The sequence below is a fragment of the Lissotriton vulgaris genome, chromosome 4_1 (assembly GCF_964263255.1).
Source record: "Lissotriton vulgaris chromosome 4_1, aLisVul1.2, whole genome shotgun sequence".
NCBI lineage: Eukaryota > Metazoa > Chordata > Amphibia > Caudata > Salamandridae > Lissotriton > Lissotriton vulgaris.
The window spans coordinates 2,073,289,639-2,073,317,251 of record NC_141691.1 but is presented as its reverse complement, the minus strand read 5'-3'; the positions used below and the strand labels follow the sequence as shown (position 1 = coordinate 2,073,317,251).

The 27,613-nt window shown below is 57.3% G+C and overlaps 1 protein-coding gene across 1 annotated transcript in view; it reads right to left on the bottom strand.

Moving 5' to 3' along the window:
• Positions 1-27,052, bottom strand: part of LOC147725041 (cytochrome P450 11B, mitochondrial-like) — a 131,768-nt gene extending 104,716 nt beyond the window's left edge. The window contains exon 1 of the mRNA XM_086966506.1: positions 26,199-27,052. Within this exon, the coding sequence (XP_086822632.1) occupies positions 26,199-26,836 (638 nt within the window). The 5' untranslated portion in view covers positions 26,837-27,052. The remainder of the gene's footprint in view (positions 1-26,198) is intronic.
• Positions 27,053-27,613: the final 561 nt, after the last annotated feature.

Sequence of the window (27,613 nt, the reverse complement as noted above, 5' to 3'; positions counted from 1 at the left end):
GAGGTGGACTGGTCGAGCTGCATGTTACTCCTGCAGAGCATCTACACTACACAAAACCAGTTTTGTTTTCGGTCCTTTTCCCTTACTGGCTTGTTTCTTTGTAATACTATTCTTTGATCTAGTTTCACCCTGGGCCTGCCCACTAGACTGACATGCGCCTCATCTGATCTACCCTTCTTGGAGTCACTTACCACATAAACATACTCCAAGAGTGCTGCCTGGCTTCCGTGTTCTTTGGCACCGAGGCAGAATGCTTAAAGAGAAGAAGGTTGCCATGGCAATGGGGTTTGTGAAAATACAACTGCACTGCAGCTGGGGTACCCCTTTTTTGGACCAGGATGCAATTATGTTCCAGGTTTCTTAGGATAGTGGCGCTTTACTTGAGGTATCAGAAAAGGTTAGTAGCCTGAAGATACCTTGGGCCTCATTTATGAAAAGTAACGCATCGCTGCGTGAAAACAGCGATGTGTCACTTTTCACTGCGCCCTCCTTCGACACCATTGATGCGTCATATTTACAGTATGACGCATCATGGCGCAAGGAGTTACTGATATGTCAGTATTTCTGACGTATCTGTAGGCGCAAAAGTGACGCATTGCTGGAGTGTGTCACAAAAGTGACGCAACTCCAGCAATGTGTCCATTCACATGGGGCAAGCCCCATGTGAAAGGAGCTGCGTCAGTCTTACGCCTGCTGTGAGGCAGGCGTAAGAAATTGACGCATTTGTGTCCTATGACCCTTTCTTGCGTCAGAACGCCACCCCTGCATACATTATACCTGGCGCAGGTATAATGTGGCGCAGGGGTTTACAAAGTGACGCATCTACCTAGATGTGTCACTTTGTAAATATGGTGCAACAAGGCACATTTTTTACGCTGCTGGTGCGTCACAAAAAGTGACGCACCGGCGGCGTAAAAGTGACGTACGGTCTCATAAATGAGGCCCCTTGAGACTAAATGGATTGCCACGCTAAGCCTCGTCAGAATCCAGGTATCCATGAAAGATGAGCTGGCATAGGGGCATAGGGGCATGATGGATACCCCCCAGGCTCATAGTCTGCCAGAGAAGCATATTCTCTTAACCCATCTGCTGTTGGTTACAGGTGTCAATGCCTTAGGCACTTGAGCTTTCAGGAACCATGAACAGCTGACTGATTCTGGGTACCACTCTCCACACAGAAGCCATCAAACACCCAGATTATTTTCTTGGTAAGCACAAAATGTATTTTGTGCTAAACAAGAAGATAATCTGTCTGGTATCTAAAGACAGAGAAGGGAAGCAGCAAAGAACCATTGGAAATTGATGACTAAGTATGAGTGAACTGTGCCCTCAGTTCTGCCCCCTCACTCCCGGCTGTCGATGTCACATGTGCGGGGTGAGATCAGCTGTTTGTATCTCTAGGAATGCGTTGACCCCCCCTTAAGATGGTGTTGTCACCATGCTTTCCAGTAAAGTGAGTCAGGTATGTGCGCCCTTTCCTTGCGCTGACCATACCTAGAGGTAGTGTCACAGTTTGTTTTTAAAATGCCCTGCTTAATGGAAAGACCTTTTCCTTCTCCTGCTGTTCTTTGGAAGAGGTGATATTTATTCACTGGCGCAGTTTGTCCTTTTTTCCTTCACTTTTTAAAGAGACTGAAAACAGATGGCATGAATGCGTTTTGCTTTTTCTTGGTGTTCCATAAAACAATTTTGCGTGGGGCCCTTGCCTCTGCTCGAGCTGTGACCTTTAGGTACAGCAGACGTTTCATGTGTGAGTGGGACCTACTGCACTTCCAAGTTTTAGGCGCCATCTTGATGCAGGGATGTGTGCCCGTGTCGTGCATTCTGTGTGCTAGCCATGTAAATCCGTCTTTGTAAATCGCGAACAACTCACCCTTAAGGGTCTCACAGTGCTGGGGGCCGTCGTGGAAATTAAGTGAGCTATTGCCCAGAGTCACATGGTGCTGAGGTGAGATCAGGGGTGGCTCTAGGCTCATGGTGGCCCTGGGCAGGGAGCGTAGGTAGGGGGCCCCGGAGGAGGGGTCCGGGCGGGGTGTAGGGCGGAGGCCAGTGAAGAGGGGTGGTTCTGGTGTTTGGAAGCGGAACAGAGTCGGAGGCCGCCAAATCCCTGCCAGGGGCCGCCAAGCAAATATGTATCCATCCTCAGGGGATTATTATATTAAGGATATATATTGGCGTGGCGGCCCATGGGGTTTGGCGGTCCTGTGCAGATGCATAGCTTGCACATGCCTAAGGCCGCCCCTTGTGAGATGCCCCCCCTTGTGAGATGCCCCCGGAGCCGGGGATCGAACCGTGAACCCTGGACTCCGAAGTCCGCTGCCCTTGCCTCTGCACCACACCTCTCCACGTCTCTGGGCTAGTCCCATTGGCTGTACCCAGTGCAGGCCTGCATTCTTAGAAGGTTCTTTCTGCTGATGTACAAGCACTGGCATATCATCCCTCAGAATTCAAGAATGCAGACAACGCACAGACCTCGGTCGTCCCCAGAAGTGCCAACCCCAAAAATCTGCTGACTCTTGTTAACCTAGCTAAGACTGGATTTATGGATCATTCTGATGTGCAGTTAATGGACATGTTGATAATACTCAAATCAAACCACAAAACAAACCTATGCCCTTGATCGTGTATTTGAGGGGTAGACCACCAACATCCGCCCCCCCACCCTGTTAACTTGTCCACAGCCCACCAGTGTTGAGGTGGTGCTGTCCACCTTGACCTATTGCCACTGCACTGCCCATCCCAAAACCCTGGGGACGTATTTACTGTGATATTCAGTGCACATTGAACCATATTTCTCTGACAAATGTTGGTACAATCTCTACCTTGGCGGGCTCACTTGCCAGAATAATTTTCATGAATCCTACATTTTTAACTGTTTTACGCACTACAATCAGGATTTTCCCAAAGCACATCTTCCCTTTTCATGAGTCTTGACTAAATGAGTTACAGCATTTCTCATTGACGCTGATTGATTGTTAAATATAACTTTTCTACTTAGCAAAAGTAAGTTTTGGGGGACGGAGGGCTGGCTACGTATATTCCCCCCCCCCTAGTGAGCCATTCAAAATCTTTGGGGCAGATCTACAAGGAAGTGCCGCAGCGTGGCACCGCAAGCCCTTTGGCCGCGCCACGCTGCAGCACTTTCAGAGCACAGGAATGCGACATATTTACAAGAATATGCCGCATTCCTGTGCTCTCCCCTGCGGTGGCGCACAAACAGCCGCCAAGCGCCGGCGCAGGCACCCTTGCACCGTGGAGCAAGGGTGCCTGGCCATGGGGAGATTGTTTTTGTGCAGGAAGGGGCAGTTCTGAGGGGATCATAAAGATAACTCTGGTGGTTGATATAGTTCAGGGGGAGTGCTGTCTTTTGTCCAGTCACAGTTTTGACTCAAAAAGTAGCATAGAGGGTTAATGTACCTGCTGCAAAGCACATTGTGTAACAGACAGACCACAGATTTGTATTTTTCTGTAGCTAGGCGAGCGGGTACTGCTTTAGACATTCAGACAATTATGTTACTTCCAGTTCATAAACTGCAATCCTTCTAATACAGCGCAGTGATCTGTCTACCGGCATCAAGGAGCTGCATGCAAACTGTCAGCCATGGGTTCAGTGGCGGCTCCTCCTCAATGGCGGAGGAGTGTTGCCCCACTGCCTGGCTCAGAGCCCGCAAATGGAAAATAAAATGATTTTCTTGCGTCAGTTTATTTCATTTGTCGGCTCTGAGCAAGCACTTTAGGTAGGGGCGGGGCCAAGGCATAGGCGGGGGGGAGGAGAAGTGCTACGTGCACTCCACCCTCTAAGTGTTCATTTGTGTTTGGCCGGCCATCTAAGGTCGACCAAAACACACATGCGCACTTAGGTTTTCTCCAGCCTGGAAAAAACCCACAGACTCCCTCGCCTGAGCAGAACGTCTTTCTAGCCCGCTCAGTCCGATCCCTGTGCGGCTCTGCAGCACAAGGGTTGGATGGGAAATTGTCCCAGGGGTTGGTGGGACCGGTCAGGAAGAGGAGAGGCAGTGTGATGCGACACTGGAGGCAGCTGGCAGCTAAAGGTAAGTTGTTTTGGAAAAATATAGTATTTATAGACCCCGCCCGCGTTCCCTCCACCTGCGTTCCCTGCACCTGCCTCACCACCCTTTGTTTGAGGCGGCCGCCACTTCATGGGTTTAGATCATTATTGTTTTTTCCTCAATCTCTTGTTATTCTAAGATTGCATAGAAGGGTTCCTTTGGAAGTAATAAAGTATGTTTTAGTGCAGACGACCACACTCGCTGCGTTAGGTTTTATATCCTGACTTTGTGTTTCTCCACTCAGCCCCTACTCCACAGTGGGGCGTCTTAGAGATGGAACTCCTTGAGCCCTCAACCCATCGTGTCCTTGCCCTCAGAGACCCACTCTCCTGCCTGTTGAGTCCCCCTTGTCCTTCCACTCCACTGTCCCCCGCAGTGACCCCGCTCACCTGTAGATGGGTCCTGTTGAGTCACTCAGCCTCATGTCCCTCCCTCACCCCACAGTGACCCCTCTCGCCTGTGGTTGAGTCCTTTTGAGTCCTTTTGAGTCCTCCAGCCCTCTTGAGCCTCCCTCACCCCACAGTGACCCCTCTCGCCTGTAGATAGATCCTATTGAGTCCCTCTCACTCATGTCCCTCCCTCACCCCGCAGTGACCCTCTCTCCTGTAGATGAGTCCTGTAGAGTCCCCCGCCCCCTTGTCCTTCCACTCCACTGTCCCCCGCAGTGACCCCGCTCACCTGTAGATGGGTCCTGTTGAGTTCTCCGGCCCTCTTGACCCTCCCTCACCCCACAGTGACCCCGCTCACCTGTAGATGAGTCCTGTAGAGTCCTCCAGCCCTCTTGACCCTCCCTCACCTCACAGTGACTCCCTCTTGCCTGTAGATGGGTCCTGTTGAGTTCTCCAGCCCTCTTGACCCTCCCTCACCCCGCAGTGGCCACTCTCGCCTGTAGATAGATCCTATTGAGTCCCTCTCACTCATGTCCCTTCCTCAACCCGCAGTGACCCTCTCTCCTGTAGATGAGTCCTGTAGAGTCCTCCAGCCCTCTTGACCCTCCCTCACCTCACAGTGACTCCCTCTCGCCTGTAGATGGGTCCTGTAGAGTCCTCCAGCCCTCTTGACCCACCCTCACACCACAGTGACTCCCTCTCTCCTGTAGATGAGTCCTGTAGAGTCCTCCAGCCCTCTTGACCCTCCCTCACCCCGCAGTGGCCACTCTCGCCTGTAGATGGGTCCTGTAGAGTCCTCCAGCCCTCTTGACCCTCCCCCACCCCGCAGTGACCCTCTCGCCTGTAGATAGATCCTATTGAGTCCCTCTCACTCATGTCCCTCCCTCACCCCGCAGTGACCCCGCCCACCGGTAGATGGGTCCTGTAGAGTCCTCCAGCCCTCTTGACCCTCCCTCACCCCGCAGTGACCCTCTCTCCTGTAGATGAGTCCTGTAGAGTCCTCCAGCCCTCATGTCCCTCCCTCACCCCGCAGTGACCCTCTCTCCTGTAGATGAGTCCTGTAGAGTCCTCCAGCCCTCTTGACCCTCTCTCACCCCTCAGTGACCCCTCTCGCCTGTAGAGGGGTCCTGTTGAGTTCTCCAGCCCTAATGACCCTCCCTCATCCCGCAGTGACCCCGCTCACCTGTAGATGGGTCCTGTAGAGTCCTCCAACCCTCTTGACCCACCCTCACCCCGCAGTGACCCTCTCGCCTGTGGTTGAGTCCTGTAGAGTCCTCCAGCCCTCTTGACCCTGCCTCACCTCACAGTGACTCCCTCTCGCCTGTAGAAGGGTCCTGTTGAGTCCTCCAGCCCTCTTGACCCACCCTCACCCCACAGTGACCCCCTCTCGCCTGTAGAAGGGTCCTGTTGAGTCCTCCAGCCCTCTTGATCCTCCCTCACCCCGCAGTGACCCTCTCGCCTGTGGTTGAGTTCTGTAGAGTCCTCCAGCCCTCTTGACCCTCCCTCACCTCACAGTGACTCCCTCTCGCCTGTAGATGGGTCCTGTAGAGTCCTCCAGCCCTCTTGTCCCTCCCTCACCCCGCAGTGACCCTCTCTCCTGTAGATGAGTCCTGTAGAGTCCTCCAGCCCTCTTGACCCTCCCTCACCCCGCAGTGACCCTCTCTCCTGTAGATGAGTCCTGTAGAGTCCTCCAGCCCTCTTGACCCACCCCCACCCCGCAGTGACCCTCTCTCCTGTAGATGGGTCCTGTTGAGTCCTCCAGCCCTCTTGACCCTCCCTCACCTCACAGTGACTCCCTCTCGCCTGTAGAAGGGTCCTGTTGAGTCCTCCAGCCCTCTTGATCCTCCCTCACCCCGCAGTGACCCTCTCGCCTGTGGTTGAGTCCTGTAAAGTCCTCCAGCCCTCTTGACCCTCCCTCACCCCGCAGTGGCCCTCTCTCCTGTAGATGGGTCCTGTAGAGTCCTCCAGCCCTCTTGACCCTCCCTCACCCCGCAGTGGCCCTCTCTCCTGTAGATGGGTCCTGTAGAGTCCTTCGGCCCTCTTGACCCTCCCTCACCTCACAGTGACTCCCTCTCGCCTGTAGATGGGTCCTGTAGAGTCCTCCAGCCCTCTTGTCCCTCCCTCACCCCGCAGTGACCCTCTCTCCTGTAGATGAGTCCTGTAGAGTCCTCCAGCCCTCTTGACCCACCCTCACCCCGCAGTGACCCTCTCGCCTGTAGATGGGTCCTGTAGAGTCCTCCAGCCCTCTTGTCCCTCCCTCACCCCGCAGTGACCCTCTCTCCTGTAGTTGAGTCCTGTAGAGTCCTCCAGCCCTCTTGACCCTCCCTCACCCCACAGTGACTCCCTCTCGCCTGTAGATGGGTCCTGTAGAGTCCTCCAGCCCTCTTGACCCACCCTCACCCCACAGTGACTCCCTCTCGCCTGTAGATGGGTCCTGTAGAGTCCTTCAGCCCTCTTGACCCACCCTCACCCCACAGTGCTCTCACCTGTAGATGGGTCCTGTAGAGTCCTCCAGCCCTCTTGTCCCTCCCTCACCCCGCAGTGACCCTCTCTTCTGTAGATGAGTCCTGTAGAGTCCTCCAGCCCTCTTGACCCACCCTCACCCCGCAGTGACTCCCTCTCGCCTGTAGATAGAACCTATTGAGTCCCTCTCACTCTTGTCCCTCTCTCACCCCGCAGTGGCCCTCTCTCCTGTAGATGGGTCCTGTAGAGTCCTCTAGCCCTCTTGACCCTCCCTCACCCCGCAGTGACCCTCTCTCCTGTAGATGAGTCCTGTTGAGTCCTCCAGCCCTCTTGACCCTCCCTCACCCCGCAGTGACCCTCTCTCCTGTAGATGAGTCCTGTTGAGTCCTCCAGCCCGCTTGACCCTCCCTCACCCCGCAGTGACCCTCTCTCCTGTAGTTGAGTCCTGTAGAGTCCTCCAGCCCTCTTGACCCTCCCTCACCCCGCAGTGACCCTCTCTCCTGTAGATGAGTCCTGTTGAGTCCTCCAGCCCTCTTGACCCACCCTCACCCCACAGTGACCCCGCTCACCTGTAGATGGGTCCTGTAGAGTCCTCCAGCCCTCTTGACCCTCCCTGACCCGCAGTGACCCCTCTCGCCTGTAGATAGATCCTATTGAGTCCCTCTCACTCATGTCCCTCCCTCACCCCGCAGTGGCCCTCTCTCCTGTAGATGGGTCCTGTAGAATCCTCCAGCCCTCTTGACCCTCCCTCACCTCACAGTGACTCCCTCTCGCCTGTAGATGGGTCCTGTAGAGTCCTCCAGCCCTCTTGTCCCTCCCTCACCCCGCAGTGACCCTCTCTCCTGTAGATGAGTCCTGTAGAGTCCTCCAGCCCTCTTGATCCTCCCTCACCCCGCAGTGACCCTCTCGCCTGTGGTTGAGTCCTGTAAAGTCCTCCAGCCCTCTTGACCCTCCCTCACCTCACAGTGATTCCCTCTCGCCTGTAGATGGGTCCTGTAGAGTCCTCCAGCCCTCTTGTCCCTCCCTCACCCCGCAGTGACCCTCTCTTCTGTAGATGAGTCCAGTAGAGTCCTCCAGCCCTCTTGACCCACCCTCACCCCGCAGTGACTCCCTCTCGCCTGTAGATAGATCCTATTGAGTCCCTCTCACTCTTGTCCCTCCCTCACCCCGCAGTGGCCCTCTCTCCTGTAGATGGGTCCTGTAGAGTCCTCTAGCCCTCTTGACCCTCCCTCACCCCGCAGTGACCCTCTCTCCTGTAGATGAGTCCTGTTGAGTCCTCCAGCCCTCTTGACCCTCCCTCACCCCGCAGTGACCCTCTCTCCTGTAGATGAGTCCTGTTGAGTCCTCCAGCCCTCTTGACCCACCCTCACCTCACAGTGATTCCCTCTCGCCTGTAGATGGGTCCTGTAGAGTCCTCCAGCCCTCTTGTCCCTCCCTCACCCCGCAGTGACCCTCTCTCCTGTAGATGAGTCCTGTAGAGTCCTCCAGCCCTCTTGACCCACCCTCACCCCGCAGTGACCCTCTCGCCTGTAGATGGGTCCTGTAGAGTCCCCCAGCCCTCTTGTCCCTCCCTCACCCCGCAGTGACCCTCTCTCCTGTAAATGAGTCCTGTAGAGTCCTCCAGCCCTCTTGACCCTCCCTCACCCCACAGTGACTCACTCTCGCCTGTAGATGGGTCCTGTAGAGTCCTCCAGCCCTCTTGACCCACCCTCACCCCACAGTGACTCCCTCTCGTCTGTAGATGGGTCCTGTAGAGTCCTTCAGCCCTCTTGACCCACCCTCACCCCACAGTGACTCCCTCTCGCCTGAAGATGGGTCCTGTAGAGTCCTCCAGCCCTCTTGTCCCTCCCTCACCCCGCAGTGACCCTCTCTCCTGTAGATGAGTCCTGTAGAGTCCTCCAGGCCTCTTGACCCTCCCTCACCCCACAGTGACTCCCTCTCGCCTATAGGTGGGTCCTGTAGAGTCCTCCAGCCCTCCTGACCCACCCTCACCCCACAGTGACTCCCTCTCGCCTGTAGATGGGTCCTGTAGAGTCCTTCAGCCCTCTTGACCCACCCTCACCCCACAGTGACCCCGCTCACCTGTAGATGGGTCCTGTAGAGTCCTCCAGCCCTCTTGACCCTCCCTCACCCGCAGTGACCCCTCTCGCCTGTAGATAGATCCTATTGAGTCCCTCTCACTCATGTCCCTCCCTCACCCCGCAGTGGCCCTCTCTCCTGTAGATGGGTCCTGTAGAGTCCTTCGGCCCTCTTGACCCTCCCTCACCTCACAGTGACTCCCTCTCGCCTGTAGATGGGTCCTGTAGAGTCCTCCAGCCCTCTTGTCCCTCCCTCACCCCGCAGTGACCCTCTCTCCTGTAGATGAGTCCTGTAGAGTCCTCCAGCCCTCTTGACCCACCCTCACCCCGCAGTGACCCTCTCGCCTGTAGATGGGTCCTGTAGAGTCCTCCAGCCCTCTTGTCCCTCCCTCACCCCGCAGTGACCCTCTCTCCTGTAGTTGAGTCCTGTAGAGTCCTCCAGCCCTCTTGACCCTCCCTCACCCCACAGTGACTCCCTCTCGCCTGTAGATGGGTCCTGTAGAGTCCTCCAGCCCTCTTGACCCACCCTCACCCCACAGTGACTCCCTCTCGCCTGTAGATGGGTCCTGTAGAGTCCTTCAGCCCTCTTGACCCACCCTCACCCCACAGTGCTCTCACCTGTAGATGGGTCCTGTAGAGTCCTCCAGCCCTCTTGTCCCTCCCTCACCCCGCAGTGACCCTCTCTTCTGTAGATGAGTCCTGTAGAGTCCTCCAGCCCTCTTGACCCACCCTCACCCCGCAGTGACTCCCTCTCGCCTGTAGATAGAACCTATTGAGTCCCTCTCACTCTTGTCCCTCTCTCACCCCGCAGTGGCCCTCTCTCCTGTAGATGGGTCCTGTAGAGTCCTCTAGCCCTCTTGACCCTCCCTCACCCCGCAGTGACCCTCTCTCCTGTAGATGAGTCCTGTTGAGTCCTCCAGCCCTCTTGACCCTCCCTCACCCCGCAGTGACCCTCTCTCCTGTAGATGAGTCCTGTTGAGTCCTCCAGCCCGCTTGACCCTCCCTCACCCCGCAGTGACCCTCTCTCCTGTAGTTGAGTCCTGTAGAGTCCTCCAGCCCTCTTGACCCTCCCTCACCCCGCAGTGACCCTCTCTCCTGTAGATGAGTCCTGTTGAGTCCTCCAGCCCTCTTGACCCACCCTCACCCCACAGTGACCCCGCTCACCTGTAGATGGGTCCTGTAGAGTCCTCCAGCCCTCTTGACCCTCCCTGACCCGCAGTGACCCCTCTCGCCTGTAGATAGATCCTATTGAGTCCCTCTCACTCATGTCCCTCCCTCACCCCGCAGTGGCCCTCTCTCCTGTAGATGGGTCCTGTAGAATCCTCCAGCCCTCTTGACCCTCCCTCACCTCACAGTGACTCCCTCTCGCCTGTAGATGGGTCCTGTAGAGTCCTCCAGCCCTCTTGTCCCTCCCTCACCCCGCAGTGACCCTCTCTCCTGTAGATGAGTCCTGTAGAGTCCTCCAGCCCTCTTGATCCTCCCTCACCCCGCAGTGACCCTCTCGCCTGTGGTTGAGTCCTGTAAAGTCCTCCAGCCCTCTTGACCCTCCCTCACCTCACAGTGATTCCCTCTCGCCTGTAGATGGGTCCTGTAGAGTCCTCCAGCCCTCTTGTCCCTCCCTCACCCCGCAGTGACCCTCTCTTCTGTAGATGAGTCCAGTAGAGTCCTCCAGCCCTCTTGACCCACCCTCACCCCGCAGTGACTCCCTCTCGCCTGTAGATAGATCCTATTGAGTCCCTCTCACTCTTGTCCCTCCCTCACCCCGCAGTGGCCCTCTCTCCTGTAGATGGGTCCTGTAGAGTCCTCTAGCCCTCTTGACCCTCCCTCACCCCGCAGTGACCCTCTCTCCTGTAGATGAGTCCTGTTGAGTCCTCCAGCCCTCTTGACCCTCCCTCACCCCGCAGTGACCCTCTCTCCTGTAGATGAGTCCTGTTGAGTCCTCCAGCCCTCTTGACCCACCCTCACCTCACAGTGATTCCCTCTCGCCTGTAGATGGGTCCTGTAGAGTCCTCCAGCCCTCTTGTCCCTCCCTCACCCCGCAGTGACCCTCTCTCCTGTAGATGAGTCCTGTAGAGTCCTCCAGCCCTCTTGACCCACCCTCACCCCGCAGTGACCCTCTCGCCTGTAGATGGGTCCTGTAGAGTCCCCCAGCCCTCTTGTCCCTCCCTCACCCCGCAGTGACCCTCTCTCCTGTAAATGAGTCCTGTAGAGTCCTCCAGCCCTCTTGACCCTCCCTCACCCCACAGTGACTCACTCTCGCCTGTAGATGGGTCCTGTAGAGTCCTCCAGCCCTCTTGACCCACCCTCACCCCACAGTGACTCCCTCTCGTCTGTAGATGGGTCCTGTAGAGTCCTTCAGCCCTCTTGACCCACCCTCACCCCACAGTGACTCCCTCTCGCCTGAAGATGGGTCCTGTAGAGTCCTCCAGCCCTCTTGTCCCTCCCTCACCCCGCAGTGACCCTCTCTCCTGTAGATGAGTCCTGTAGAGTCCTCCAGGCCTCTTGACCCTCCCTCACCCCACAGTGACTCCCTCTCGCCTGTAGGTGGGTCCTGTAGAGTCCTCCAGCCCTCCTGACCCACCCTCACCCCACAGTGACTCCCTCTCGCCTGTAGATGGGTCCTGTAGAGTCCTTCAGCCCTCTTGACCCACCCTCACCCCACAGTGACCCCGCTCACCTGTAGATGGGTCCTGTAGAGTCCTCCAGCCCTCTTGACCCTCCCTCACCCGCAGTGACCCCTCTCGCCTGTAGATAGATCCTATTGAGTCCCTCTCACTCATGTCCCTCCCTCACCCCGCAGTGGCCCTCTCTCCTGTAGATGGGTCCTGTAGAGTCCTTCGGCCCTCTTGACCCTCCCTCACCTCACAGTGACTCCCTCTCGCCTGTAGATGGGTCCTGTAGAGTCCTCCAGCCCTCTTGTCCCTCCCTCACCCCGCAGTGACCCTCTCTCCTGTAGATGAGTCCTGTAGAGTCCTCCAGCCCTCTTGACCCACCCTCACCCCGCAGTGACCCTCTCGCCTGTAGATGGGTCCTGTAGAGTCCTCCAGCCCTCTTGTCCCTCCCTCACCCCGCAGTGACCCTCTCTCCTGTAGTTGAGTCCTGTAGAGTCCTCCAGCCCTCTTGACCCTCCCTCACCCCACAGTGACTCCCTCTCGCCTGTAGATGGGTCCTGTAGAGTCCTCCAGCCCTCTTGACCCACCCTCACCCCACAGTGACTCCCTCTCGCCTGTAGATGGGTCCTGTAGAGTCCTTCAGCCCTCTTGACCCACCCTCACCCCACAGTGCTCTCACCTGTAGATGGGTCCTGTAGAGTCCTCCAGCCCTCTTGTCCCTCCCTCACCCCGCAGTGACCCTCTCTTCTGTAGATGAGTCCTGTTGAGTCCGCCAGCCCTCTTGACCCACCCTCACCCCGCAGTGACTCCCTCTCGCCTGTAGATAGAACCTATTGAGTCCCTCTCACTCTTGTCCCTCCCTCACCCCGCAGTGGCCCTCTTTCCTGTAGATGGGTCCTGTAGAGTCCTCTAGCCCTCTTGACCCTCCCTCACCCCGCAGTGACCCTCTCTCCTGTAGATGAGTCCTGTTGAGTCCTCCAGCCCTCTTGACCCTCCTTCACCCCGCAGTGACCCTCTCTCCTGTAGATGAGTCCTGTTGAGTCCTCCAGCCCGCTTGACCCTCCCTCACCCCGCAGTGACCCTCTCTCCTGTAGATGAGTCCTGTTGAGTCCTCCAGCCCTCTTGACCCACCCTCACCCCACAGTGACCCCGCTCACCTGTAGATGGGTCCTGTAGAGTCCTCCAGCCCTCTTGACCCTCCCTCACCTCACAGTGACTCCCTCTCGCCTGTAGATGGGTCCTGTAGAGTCCTCCAGCCCTCTTGTCCCTCCCTCACCCCGCAGTGACCCTCTCTCCTGTAGATGAGTCCTGTAGAGTCCTCCAGCCCTCTTGACCCTCCCTCACCCCGCAGTGACCCTCTCTCCTGTAGATGAGTCCTGTAGAGTCCTCCAGCCCTCTTGACCCACCCCCACCCCGCAGTGACCCTCTCGCCAGTAGTTGGGTCCTGTAGAGTCCTCCAGCCCTCTTGATCCTCCCTCACCCCGCAGTGACCCTCTCGCCTGTGGTTGAGTCCTGTAAAGTCCTCCAGCCCTCTTGACCCTCCCTCACCTCACAGTGACTCCCTCTCGCCTGTAGATGGGTCCTGTAGAGTCCTCCAGCCCTCTTGTCCCTCCCTCACCCCGCAGTGACCCTCTCTTCTGTAGATGAGTCCTGTAGAGTCCTTCAGCCCTCTTGACCCTCCCTCACCCCACAGTGACTCCCTCTCGCCTGTAGGTGGGTCCTGTAGAGTCCTCCAGCCCTCCTGACCCACCCTCACCCCACAGTGACTCCCTCTCGCCTGTAGATGGGTCCTGTAGAGTCCTCCAGCCCTCCTGACCCACCCTCACCCCACAGTGACTCCCTCTCGCCTGTAGATGGGTCCTGTAGAGTCCTTCAGCCCTCTTGACCCACCCTCACCCCACAGTGACCCCGCTCACCTGTAGATGGGTCCTGTAGAGTCCTCCAGCCCTCTTGACCCTCCCTAACCCGCAGTGACCCCTCTCGCCTGTAGATAGATCCTATTGAGTCCCTCTCACTCATGTCCCTCCCTCACCCCGCAGTGGCCCTCTCTCCTGTAGATGGGTCCTGTAGAGTCCTTCGGCCCTCTTGACCCTCCCTCACCTCACAGTGACTCCCTCTCGCCTGTAGATGGGTCCTGTAGAGTCCTCCAGCCCTCTTGTCCCTCCCTCACCCCGCAGTGACCCTCTCTCCTGTAGATGAGTCCTGTAGAGTCCTCCAGCCCTCTTGACCCACCCTCACCCCGCAGTGACCCTCTCGCCTGTAGATGGGTCCTGTAGAGTCCTCCAGCCCTCTTGTCCCTCCCTCACCCCGCAGTGACCCTCTCTCCTGTAGTTGAGTCCTGTAGAGTCCTCCAGCCCTCTTGACCCTCCCTCACCCCACAGTGACTCCCTCTCGCCTGTAGATGGGTCCTGTAGAGTCCTCCAGCCCTCTTGACCCACCCTCACCCCACAGTGACTCCCTCTCGCCTGTAGATGGGTCCTGTGGAGTCCTTCAGCCCTCTTGACCCACCCTCACCCCACAGTGACCCCCTCTCACCTGTAGATGGGTCCTGTAGAGTCCTCCAGCCCTCTTGTCCCTCCCTCACCCCGCAGTGACCCTCTCTTCTGTAGATGAGTCCTGTAGAGTCCTCCAGCCCTCTTGACCCACCCTCACCCCGCAGTGACTCCCTCTCGCCTGTAGATAGAACCTATTGAGTCCCTCTCACTCTTGTCCCTACCTCACCCCGCAGTGGCCCTCTTTCCTGTAGATGGGTCCTGTAGAGTCCTCCAGCCCTCCTGACCCACCCTCACCCCACAGTGACTCCCTCTCGCCTGTAGATGGGTCCTGTAGAGTCCTCCAGCCCTCTTGACCCACCCTCACCCCACAGTGACTCCCTCTCGCCTGTAGATGGGTCCTGTAGAGTCCTTCAGCCCTCTTGACCCACCCTCACCCCACAGTGCTCTCACCTGTAGATGGGTCCTGTAGAGTCCTCCAGCCCTCTTGTCCCTCCCTCACCCCGCAGTGACCCTCTCTTCTGTAGATGAGTCCTGTTGAGTCCGCCAGCCCTCTTGACCCACCCTCACCCCGCAGTGACTCCCTCTCGCCTGTAGATAGAACCTATTGAGTCCCTCTCACTCTTGTCCCTCCCTCACCCCGCAGTGGCCCTCTTTCCTGTAGATGGGTCCTGTAGAGTCCTCTAGCCCTCTTGACCCTCCCTCACCCCGCAGTGACCCTCTCTCCTGTAGATGAGTCCTGTTGAGTCCTCCAGCCCTCTTGACCCTCCTTCACCCCGCAGTGACCCTCTCTCCTGTAGATGAGTCCTGTTGAGTCCTCCAGCCCGCTTGACCCTCCCTCACCCCGCAGTGACCCTCTCTCCTGTAGATGAGTCCTGTTGAGTCCTCCAGCCCTCTTGACCCACCCTCACCCCACAGTGACCCCGCTCACCTGTAGATGGGTCCTGTAGAGTCCTCCAGCCCTCTTGACCCTCCCTCACCTCACAGTGACTCCCTCTCGCCTGTAGATGGGTCCTGTAGAGTCCTCCAGCCCTCTTGTCCCTCCCTCACCCCGCAGTGACCCTCTCTCCTGTAGATGAGTCCTGTAGAGTCCTCCAGCCCTCTTGACCCTCCCTCACCCCGCAGTGACCCTCTCTCCTGTAGATGAGTCCTGTAGAGTCCTCCAGCCCTCTTGACCCACCCCCACCCCGCAGTGACCCTCTCGCCAGTAGTTGGGTCCTGTAGAGTCCTCCAGCCCTCTTGACCCTCCCTCACCCCGCAGTGACCCTCTCGCCTGTGGTTGAGTCCTGTAGAGTCCTCCAGCCCTCTTGACCCACCCCCACCCCGCAGTGACCCTCTCGCCAGTAGTTGGGTCCTGTAGAGTCCTCCAGCCCTCTTGACCCTCCCTCACCCCGCAGTGACCCTCTCTCCTGTAGATGAGTCCTGTTGAGTCCTCCAGCCCTCTTGACCCTCCCTCACCTCACAGTGACTCCCTCTCGCCTGTAGAAGGGTCCTGTTGAGTCCTCCAGCCCTCTTGATCCTCCCTCACCCCGCAGTGACCCTCTCGCCTGTGGTTGAGTCCTGTAAAGTCCTCCAGCCCTCTTGACCCTCCCTCACCTCACAGTGACTCCCTCTCGCCTGTAGATGGGTCCTGTAGAGTCCTCCAGCCCTCTTGTCCCTCCCTCACCCCGCAGTGACCCTCTCTTCTGTAGATGAGTCCTGTAGAGTCCTCCAGCCCTCTTGACCCACCCTCACCCCGCAGTGACTCCCTCTCGCCTGTAGATAGAACCTATTGAGTCCCTCTCACTCTTGTCCCTCCCTCACCCCGCAGTGGCCCTCTCTCCTGTAGATGGGTCCTGTTGAGTCCTCCAGCCCGCTTGACCCTCCCTCACCCCGCAGTGACTCCCTCTCGCCTGTAGATAGAACCTATTGAGTCCCTCTCACTCTTGTCCCTCCCTCACCCCGCAGTGGCCCTCTCTCCTGTAGATGGGTCCTGTTGAGTCCTCCAGCCCGCTTGACCCTCCCTCACCCCGCAGTGACCCTCTCTTCTGTAGATGAGTCCTGTAGAGTCCTCCAGCCCTCTTGACCCACCCTCACCCCGCAGTGACTCCCTCTCGCCTGTAGATAGAACCTATTGAGTCCCTCTCACTCTTGTCCCTCCCTCACCCCGCAGTGGCCCTCTCTCCTGTAGATGGGTCCTGTAGAGTCCTCCAGCCCTCTTGACCCTCCCTCACCCGCAGTGACCCCTCTCGCCTGTAGATAGATCCTATTGAGTCCCTCTCACTCATGTCCCTCCCTCACCCCGCAGTGGCCCTCTCTCCTGTAGATGGGTCCTGTAGAATCCTCCAGCCCTCTTGACCCTCCCTCACCCCGCAGTGGCCCTCTCTCCTGTAGATGGGTCCTGTAGAATCCTCCAGCCCTCTTGACCCTCCCTCACCTCACAGTGACTCCCTCTCGCCTGTAGATGGGTCCTGTAGAGTCCTCCAGTCCTCTTGTCCCTCCCTCACCCCGCAGTGACCCTCTCTCCTGTAGATGAGTCCTGTAGAGTCCTCCAGCCCTCTTGATCCTCCCTCACCCCGCAGTGACCCTCTCGCCTGTGGTTGAGTCCTGTAAAGTCCTCCAGCCCTCTTGACCCTCCCTCACCTCACAGTGACTCCCTCTCGCCTGTAGATAGATCCTATTGAGTCCCTCTCACTCATGTCCCTCCCTCACCCCGCAGTGGCCCTCTCTCCTGTAGATGGGTCCTGTAGAATCCTCCAGCCCTCTTGACCCTCCCTCACCTCACAGTGACTCCCTCTCGCCTGTAGATGGGTCCTGTAGAGTCCTCCAGTCCTCTTGTCCCTCCCTCACCCCACAGTGACCCCCTCTCTCCTGTAGATGAGTCCTGTAGAGTCCTCCAGCCCTCTTGATCCTCCCTCACCCCGCAGTGACCCTCTCGCCTGTGGTTGAGTCCTGTAAAGTCCTCCAGCCCTCTTGACCCTCCCTCACCTCACAGTGACTCCCTCTCGCCTGTAGAAGGGTCCTGTTGAGTCCTCCAGCCCTCTTGACCCTCCCTCACCTCACAGTTATGTTATGTTGTGTTATGTTAACAAGTGGTTTGTATAGCGCGCGGTTACTCAGGCAGAGTGTCCCGGCGCTGTGTAGATCTGTGGAGAGACGTGGGCGTAGAACAGGCGCACTAGATGCTGAAAAGCCAGGTCTTTAGGCCTTTCCTGAAGGACAGGAGGTTGTCAGCTTTCCTCAGCGAGAGGGGGAGCTTGTTCCAAAGCTGCGGGGCACAAGCTCTGTAAGAGCGGCCTCCAATGCGTGAAAGCTTTACAGGTGGAATAACAGCAAGGGCTTGAGTGGCTGACCGGAGCGATCTTGTGGGATGGTAGAACTGAACATGTTTCCTGAGGTAAACTGCACCGGTACCATGTAAGGACTTGAAGGTCAAGGTTAAAGTCTTGAAGATGATACGTTTCCTTACCGGAAGCCAGTGGAGTGCCTCAAGGAGGGGCGAGGTATGAGATCTGCGGCCTAAACCGAAGATGGCCCTTGCAGCGGAGTTTTGGACAGACTGTAAGCGAGATAGGAGGTATTCTGGTAGCCCTAAGTAGAGCACATTGGCATAGTCCAGCCTGGATCCAATCATTGCTTGAACAGTGATTCTCCTATGAGCCTGAGACAATAGAGGAAGAAATTTCCTAAGTATTCGTAGCTGGCCAAAGCATTGGCCGACCAAAGCAAGGATCTGGGGTTTGAAGGTAAGACCATTGTCAAATTTGACGCCCAGGTTCTTAGCGACCGCAGTAGGAGAGGAAGGAGGATGCATATCTGCCGGCCACCAAGATTTCCATTGAGTGTCAGGAGAACAGCCAAAAAATATAATTTCAGACTTGTCTGAATTACATTTAAGCTGGTTCAGCTGAAACCAGGAAAAAACTGCCTCTAAACAGCTTTTAATAGAGTCACCCGCGAAATCAGTGTTCTTGTCACAGGTAAATAGCAGCTGCGTGTCGTCCGCATAGGACACGATACGCGCGCCAAAGGTCTCTGCTAGTTCGGCCAGAGGGGAGAGATAAATGTTAAATAAAGTGGGGCTAAGGACAGATCCCTGTGGCACTCCCACATCAAGAGATGGAACTGTTGCTGAGAAAGGGGGTGACCAGATCAATTGTTGACGTTCGGCGAGAAAGGACTTAAGCCAATTGAACACCGTCCCTCTAATCCCGATCTCCTGAAGTCTGGAAAGGAGCCGGTTGTGAGGGACGGTGTCGAAGGCCGCTGAGAGGTCTAATAGTACCAGCATAGCCTTCCCACCGCGGTCAGTCACTCCCTTTATGGTCTCCGTTACCTCCAGTAATGCTGTTTCTGTACTGAGGTTAGAGCGGAAACCTGACTGCGTCTGATGGAGAATGTCATGGGCCTCTATGAATTGTGACAAGGTAGAATGGACATGCTTTTCGGCGAGTTTGGCCAGGGCAGGGAGCAGAGATATAGGCCTGTAATTAGAGTGCTCCAACGGATTCAAATTAGATTTTTTTATGAGAGGGATGACATGAGCCTTTTTCCAGGCCTTTGGGACCTCGCCCGAGGTAAAGGAGGCATTAAGGAGAGGATTTATCAAAGAATTAAGAACGGGGGCCATTTTTGAGAGGATTTTGGCGGGGCAAGGGTCTGAGGGGGAGCCTGATGTCAGTTTTAGTAACAGGTCAAGCGAGGCCTCCAACGATAAGGGAGGAAAATCAGACAGAATATGGGTACCCTGTGATGTGTTCCCAGTAAAGGAGGAGGGAGCAGAATCGATGGTGGGGACAACAGGCGGAAAAGATGCCTGGATGTTCAGAATTTTATTGTAAAAAAAGCTAGCCAATTGATTGACCCAGAGTTCAGAGGGAGAGAATTTGGGGTTTAGAGCAGGGGGGGAGGTGAAGTCCCTGACTATATTAAATATTTCCTTGCTGATGTTGCAAGCTGAGTCAATTCTTTTTGCAAAAAAAGCCTTTTTTGCTAGTGTAATTTCTTTGTGATAGGCCTTAATGAGATTTTTATATCTTATTTTTAACAGGACATCATAATTTTTGCGCCATAACCGTTCGGCTTTCTTGCAGTTTTTCCTAGTTTCGTACAGTTCGGTGGTAAACCAGGGGGCTGAGATACGTTGGGACCTTGGGGGACTGGTAGGCATGGGTGCCAGTTCATCAAAACGTTGAACAAGCCAGGACTGAAAGCTAGAGAGGTCCTGTTCCAGGTTACCAGTCCGTGGGCAAGGATTGAGTGCTAAGGACTTCTCCAGCATGTCAGTGGTGACACGATGGAATGGACGAAATGCCTTTGATTGAGTGGTATTTTCCGTGCAGGAGACTTTAGAGGAACCTACAATGTCAAAATTTAATAGAAGGTGGTCTGACCAAATCACCGGAAGTGGTGGATAGGGTTGAATAGGCAAGGTAGAGAAAACTTGGTCTAACAAATGACCTTTATTATGAGTAGCTGCAAAAAAATACGGTAGAAGATTAAACATGCTAGTGGTGTCATTTAATTTGACAGAGTCACTGGACTCAGGTTCGTCCATGTGAATATTAAAATCTCCTAGGAGGAGAAGATGCTTATATTTTGTAGCAAGAGGGGCTAAGGTTTGGTGAAGTTTATCACAAAATGGGCCCAGGTGGCCTGGTGGGCGATAGACTAAAAGGCCCGCACAGGAATGCTGCGGGGAGAAAGATAGGCAGAAGCCTAATGAATCTGCCCCTGGGATGTTATCAATTTCAAGTACAGAGCAGGTGTAACGTTTGTCTACTACCATTGCGACTCCTCCTCCTCTACCCAGTTCTCGATCTTTCCTGACTATATAATAGTTAGGGGGAAGGGCAGTAGCGATATCCGGACTGGAGGAGTCGCCTAGCCATGTCTCCGTTAGAAAAAGACATGCCGGCTTCTGTTCTGAGAGTAGGTTAAAAAGATCTAGCGCATGCTTACAGAGAGAACGAGTGTTTAAAAGCATGCATGGATACATGGGAGCCTTCTCAGGAGTCTTTTCAGTAGTGTCGTTTGGGCCCACAGTAATCGGTGATTCCCTCTCGCCTGTAGATGGGTCCTGTAGAGTCCTCCAGCCCTCTTGTCCCTCCCTCACCCCGCAGTGACCCTCTCTTCTGTAGATGAGTCCAGTAGAGTCCTCCAGCCCTCTTGACCCACCCTCACCCCGCAGTGACTCCCTCTCGCCTGTAGATAGATCCTATTGAGTCCCTCTCACTCTTGTCCCTCCCTCACCCCGCAGTGGCCCTCTCTCCTGTAGATGGGTCCTGTAGAGTCCTCTAGCCCTCTTGACCCTCCCTCACCCCGCAGTGACCCTCTCTCCTGTAGATGAGTCCTGTTGAGTCCTCCAGCCCTCTTGACCCTCCCTCACCCCGCAGTGACCCTCTCTTCTGTAGATGAGTCCTGTTGAGTCCTCCAGCCCTCTTGACCCACCCTCACCTCACAGTGATTCCCTCTCGCCTGTAGATGGGTCCTGTAGAGTCCTCCAGCCCTCTTGTCCCTCCCTCACCCCGCAGTGACCCTCTCTCCTGTAGATGAGTCCTGTAGAGTCCTCCAGCCCTCTTGACCCACCCTCACCCCGCAGTGACCCTCTCGCCTGTAGATGGGTCCTGTAGAGTCCCCCAGCCCTCTTGTCCCTCCCTCACCCCGCAGTGACCCTCTCTCCTGTAGATGAGTCCTGTAGAGTCCTCCAGCCCTCTTGACCCTCCCTCACCCCACAGTGACTCACTCTCGCCTGTAGATGGGTCCTGTTGAGTCCTCCAGCCCTCTTGACCCACCCTCACCCCACAGTGACTCCCTCTCGTCTGTAGATGGGTCCTGTAGAGTCCTTCAGCCCTCTTGACCCACCCTCACCCCACAGTGACTCCCTCTCGCCTGAAGATGGGTCCTGTAGAGTCCTCCAGCCCTCTTGTCCCTCCCTCACCCCGCAGTGACCCTCTCTCCTGTAGATGAGTCCTGTAGAGTCCTCCAGGCCTCTTGACCCTCCCTCACCCCACAGTGACTCCCTCTCGCCTGTAGGTGGGTCCTGTAGAGTCCTCCAGCCCTCCTGACCCACCCTCACCCCACAGTGACTCCCTCTCGCCTGTAGATGGGTCCTGTAGAGTCCTTCAGCCCTCTTGACCCACCCTCACCCCACAGTGACCCCGCTCACCTGTAGATGGGTCCTGTAGAGTCCTCCAGCCCTCTTGACCCTCCCTAACCCGCAGTGACCCCTCTCGCCTGTAGATAGATCCTATTGAGTCCCTCTCACTCATGTCCCTCCCTCACCCCGCAGTGGCCCTCTCTCCTGTAGATGGGTCCTGTAGAGTCCTTCGGCCCTCTTGACCCTCCCTCACCTCACAGTGACTCCCTCTCGCCTGTAGATGGGTCCTGTAGAGTCCTCCAGCCCTCTTGTCCCTCCCTCACCCCGCAGTGACCCTCTCTCCTGTAGATGAGTCCTGTAGAGTCCTCCAGCCCTCTTGACCCACCCTCACCCCGCAGTGACCCTCTCGCCTGTAGATGGGTCCTGTAGAGTCCTCCAGCCCTCTTGTCCCTCCCTCACCCCGCAGTGACCCTCTCTCCTGTAGTTGAGTCCTGTAGAGTCCTCCAGCCCTCTTGACCCTCCCTCACCCCACAGTGACTCCCTCTCGCCTGTAGATGGGTCCTGTAGAGTCCTCCAGCCCTCTTGATCCACCCTCACCCCACAGTGACTCCCTCTCGCCTGTAGATGGGTCCTGTGGAGTCCTTCAGCCCTCTTGACCCACCCTCACCCCACAGTGACTCCCTCTCACCTGTAGATGGGTCCTGTAGAGTCCTCCAGCCCTCTTGTCCCTCCCTCACCCCGCAGTGACCCTCTCTTCTGTAGATGAGTCCTGTAGAGTCCTCCAGCCCTCTTGACCCACCCTCACCCCGCAGTGACTCCCTCTCGCCTGTAGATAGAACCTATTGAGTCCCTCTCACTCTTGTCCCTCCCTCACCCCGCAGTGGCCCTCTTTCCTGTAGATGGGTCCTGTAGAGTCCTCTAGCCCTCTTGACCCTCCCTCACCCCGCAGTGACCCTCTCTCCTGTAGATGAGTCCTGTTGAGTCCTCCAGCCCTCTTGACCCTCCTTCACCCCGCAGTGACCCTCTCTCCTGTAGATGAGTCCTGTAGAGTCCTCCAGCCCTCCTGACCCACCCTCACCCCACAGTGACTCCCTCTCGCCTGTAGATGGGTCCTGTAGAGTCCTTCAGCCCTCTTGACCCACCCTCACCCCACAGTGACCCCGCTCACCTGTAGATGGGTCCTGTAGAGTCCTCCAGCCCTCTTGACCCTCCCTAACCCGCAGTGACCCCTCTCGCCTGTAGATAGATCCTATTGAGTCCCTCTCACTCATGTCCCTCCCTCACCCCGCAGTGGCCCTCTCTCCTGTAGATGGGTCCTGTAGAGTCCATCGGCCCTCTTGACCCTCCCTCACCTCACAGTGACTCCCTCTCGCCTGTAGATGGGTCCTGTAGAGTCCTCCAGCCCTCTTGTCCCTCCCTCACCCCGCAGTGACCCTCTCTCCTGTAGATGAGTCCTGTAGAGTCCTCCAGCCCTCTTGACCCACCCTCACCCCGCAGTGACCCTCTCGCCTGTAGATGGGTCCTGTAGAGTCCTCCAGCCCTCTTGTCCCTCCCTCACCCCGCAGTGACCCTCTCTCCTGTAGTTGAGTCCTGTAGAGTCCTCCAGCCCTCTTGACCCTCCCTCACCCCACAGTGACTCCCTCTCGCCTGTAGATGGGTCCTGTAGAGTCCTCCAGCCCTCTTGACCCACCCTCACCCCACAGTGACTCCCTCTCGCCTGTAGATGGGTCCTGTGGAGTCCTTCAGCCCTCTTGACCCACCCTCACCCCACAGTGACTCCCTCTCACCTGTAGATGGGTCCTGTAGAGTCCTCCAGCCCTCTTGTCCCTCCCTCACCCCGCAGTGACCCTCTCTTCTGTAGATGAGTCCTGTAGAGTCCTCCAGCCCTCTTGACCCACCCTCACCCCGCAGTGACTCCCTCTCGCCTGTAGATAGAACCTATTGAGTCCCTCTCACTCTTGTCCCTCCCTCACCCCGCAGTGGCCCTCTTTCCTGTAGATGGGTCCTGTAGAGTCCTCTAGCCCTCTTGACCCTCCCTCACCCCGCAGTGACCCTCTCTCCTGTAGATGAGTCCTGTTGAGTCCTCCAGCCCTCTTGACCCTCCTTCACCCCGCAGTGACCCTCTCTCCTGTAGATGAGTCCTGTTGAGTCCTCCAGCCCGCTTGACCCTCCCTCACCCCGCAGTGACCCTCTCTCCTGTAGATGAGTCCTGTTGAGTCCTCCAGCCCTCTTGACCCACCCTCACCCCACAGTGACCCAGCTCACCTGTAGATGGGTCCTGTAGAGTCCTCCAGCCCTCTTGACCCTCCCTCACCCGCAGTGACCCCTCTCGCCTGTAGATAGATCCTATTGAGTCCCTCTCACTCATGTCCCTCCCTCAACCCGCAGTGGCCCTCTCTCCTGTAGATGGGTCCTGTAGAATCCTCCAGCCCTCTTGACCCTCCCTCACCTCACAGTGACTCCCTCTCGCCTGTAGATGGGTCCTGTAGAGTCCTCCAGCCCTCTTGTCCCTCCCTCACCCCGCAGTGACCCTCTCTCCTGTAGATGAGTCCTGTAGAGTCCTCCAGCCCTCTTGATCCTCCCTCACCCCGCAGTGACCCTCTCGCCTGTGGTTGAGTCCTGTAAAGTCCTCCAGCCCTCTTGACCCTCCCTCACCTCACAGTGATTCCCTCTCGCCTGTAGATGGGTCCTGTAGAGTCCTCCAGCCCTCTTGTCCCTCCCTCACCCCGCAGTGACCCTCTCTTCTGTAGATGAGTCCTGTAGAGTCCTCCAGCCCTCTTGACCCACCCTCACCCCGCAGTGACTCCCTCTCGCCTGTAGATAGATCCTATTGAGTCCCTCTCACTCTTGTCCCTCCCTCACCCCGCAGTGGCCCTCTCTCCTGTAGATGGGTCCTGTAGAGTCCTCTAGCCCTCTTGACCCTCCCTCATCCCGCAGTGACCCTCTCTCCTGTAGATGAGTCCTGTTGAGTCCTCCAGCCCTCTTGACCCTCCCTCACCCCGCAGTGACCCTCTCTCCTGTAGATGAGTCCTGTTGAGTCCTCCAGCCCTCTTGACCCACCCTCACCCCACAGTGACCCCGCTCACCTGTAGATGGGTCCTGTAGAGTTCTCCAGCCCTCTTGACCCTCCCTCACCCGCAGTGACCCCTCTCGCCTGTAGATAGATCCTATTGAGTCCCTCTCACTCATGTCCCTCCCTCACCCCGCAGTGGCCCTCTCTCCTGTAGATGGGTCCTGTAGAGTCCTCCAGCCCTCTTGACCCTCCCTCACCTCACAGTGACTCCCTCTCGCCTGTAGATGGGTCCTGTAGAGTCCTCCAGCCCTCTTGTCCCTCCCTCACCCCGCAGTGACCCTCTCTCCTGTAGATGAGTCCTGTAGAGTCCTCCAGCCCTCTTGACCCACCCTCACCCCGCAGTGACCCTCTCGCCTGTAGATGGGTCCTGTAGAGTCCTCCAGCCCTCTTGTCCCTCCCTCACCCCGCAGTGACCCTCTCTCCTGTAGATGAGTCCTGTAGAGTCCTCCAGCCCTCTTGACCCTCCCTCACCCCACAGTGACTCCCTCTCGCCTGTAGATGGGTCCTGTAGAGTCCTCCAGCCCTCTTGACCCACCCTCACCCCGCAGTGACCCTCTCGCCTGTAGATGGGTCCTGTAGAGTCCTCCAGCCCTCTTGACCCACCCTCACCCCACAGTGACTCCCTCTCGTCTGTAGATGGGTCCTGTAGAGTCCTTCAGCCCTCTTGACCCACCCTCACCCCACAGTGACTCCCCCTCGCCTGAAGATGGGTCCTGTAGAGTCCTCCAGCCCTCTTGTCCCTCCCTCACCCCGCAGTGACCCTCTCTCCTGTAGATGAGTCCTGTAGAGTCCTCCAGGCCTCTTGACCCTCCCTCACCCCACAGTGACTCCCTCTCGCCTGTAGGTGGGTCCTGTAGAGTCCTCCAGCCCTCCTGACCCACCCTCACCCCACAGTGACTCCCTCTCGCCTGTAGATGGGTCCTGTAGAGTCCTTCAGCCCTCTTGACCCACCCTCACCCCACAGTGACCCCGCTCACCTGTAGATGGGTCCTGTAGAGTCCTCCAGCCCTCTTGACCCTCCCTCACCCGCAGTGACCCCTCTCGCCTGTAGATAGATCCTATTGAGTCCCTCTCACTCATGTCCCTCCCTCACCCCGCAGTGGCCCTCTCTCCTGTAGATGGGTCCTGTAGAGTCCTTCGGCCCTCTTGACCCTCCCTCACCTCACAGTGACTCCCTCTCGCCTGTAGATGGGTCCTGTAGAGTCCTCCAGCCCTCTTGTCCCTCCCTCACCCCGCAGTGACCCTCTCTCCTGTAGATGCGTCCTGTAGAGTCCTCCAGCCCTCTTGACCCACCCTCACCCCGCAGTGACCCTCTCGCCTGTAGATGGGTCCTGTAGAGTCCTGCAGCCCTCTTGTCCCTCCCTCACCCCGCAGTGACCCTCTCTCCTGTAGTTGAGTCCTGTAGAGTCCTCCAGCCCTCTTGACCCTCCCTCACCCCACAGTGACTCCCTCTCGCCTGTAGATGGGTCCTGTAGAGTCCTCCAGCCCTCTTGACCCTCCCTCACCCCGCAGTGACCCCCTCTCGCCTGTTGATACATCCTATTGAGTCCCTCTCACTCATGTCCCTCCCTCACCCCGCAGTGACGTTCTCTCCTGTAGATGAGTCCTGTAGAGTCCTCCAGCCCTCTTGAAGCTTCCTCACCTCACAGTGACTCCCTCTCTCCTGTAGATGGGTCCTGTAGAGTCCTCCAGCCCTCTTGACCCTCCCTCACCCCCACAGTGACTCCCTCTCGCCAGTAGATGGGTCCTGTAGAGTCCTCCAGCCCTCATGTCCCTCCCTCACCCTGCAGTGACTCCGCTCACCTGTAGATGGGTCCTGTAGAGTCCTCCAGCCCTCTTGACCCTCCCTCACCCCCACAGTGACCCCCTCTCGCCTGTAGATGGATCCTGTAGAGTCCTCCAGCCCTCATGTCCCTCCCTGACCCTGCAGTGACTCCGCTCACCTGTAGATGGGTCCATGCGTCTGGAAGTTTCTCTCCATCACCTGGTGGAAGTTTTGCAGGCCGTTGCTCCTCCAGAGGCGGTAGAAGTTGAGCCAGGCGTTCCTGCCAGTGTTGGGGATGGACTCGTAGGGCTGGACCGTGGGGATGGACTGGGCACTCAGGACTCCCGCCACGGCGGCCATCTTGGGAGTTGTGGACAGACACCTGGTCCCCGGTGGACACCCTTCTCTGCCTGTGCTGGGAATGGACTGGTGATGCTGGGCCCTGGGGATGGGCTGGGAGGCTACCATGGCCGCCGTCTTGGGAGCTGTGGACAGACACCTGGCCCCAGGTGGACAGGCATCTCTGCCAGTGCTGGGGATGGACTGTTGATGCTGGGCCCCGGTAATGGGCGGGGCACACAGGGTGCCCACCTTGGGAGCTGTGGACAGACACCTGGAGGGGCATTTGGCCCCAGGTGGACAGGCCTCTCTGCCAGTGCTGAGGATGGACTGGTGATGCAGGGCCTTCGGGATTGGTAGTGTGGCTACCATGGCCGCCATCTTGGGAGCTGTGGACAGACACCTGAAGGGGCACCTGGCCTTTACTGGACAGAGGGCGAGCTTCCTCCAGAGCGGGTAGAAGGCCATCTCGTGCATCGCAGCGCTTCCTAGAGGTGGGTGGGGGCAACACTGGTCGGAAAACTCAGCGCCTCCTGAGCTCTCAGACGTGCTGAAGCGCTCTCTGGTGTTTCCACTAATAGTGCAAAGCACTTCTTTTCCTTCCTTGTTCTTTCCCTCTCTCCTTTCTTCCTCTCCAATCCTCAGCCTCCTTCGTCGCTCATGTATCCCCTCTCCTCTCTCCACTCCGCCCTCGTGTCCTCCTCCAGCCCAGAGCCTGCCCTTCAGGCATCAGCTTTATAGGACGCCTCTCCCTCCCTGCCAGTCCCCCCCCCCCCCCCGCCCCCCCATCCCTCCGGGCTGCCCCCTCTCCAGGAGCAGACAGGGCCGGGCTATTCCTGGGAGGCACAAGTCTTACCCAATGCCAGGGAAATGCCAAGGACCCCTCATCTTTCATCTCAGGGTCTCTCTGGCTGGGGGTGAGAGGGTCTGACTGATGCCTTTGTGCTCCGGCGGGGCTGCCCAGGGATGCAATGACTGGGTGCACGTCTGGGGCCCACCGGAGAAGCCCCCACCAGCCGGGTGGAATCAACCAGGCAGCACATGGATCAAAGAGGGTCGAGTTTATGTAAAGAGGAAAGGACTGACCCCTCCGAGACACGTCAGTGCGCCCACACCACTCTGGGGGGGCACAGCTGGGCTCTCTGGCACGACCGGTTGGAACTGGGAGCTCCTGGGGGGGGGGGCAGGACCCAGCCCTGACTGCAGAGAGCAGTAACCAGGGCACACGTCCTATAAAAAGAAGTGGGGGACTAA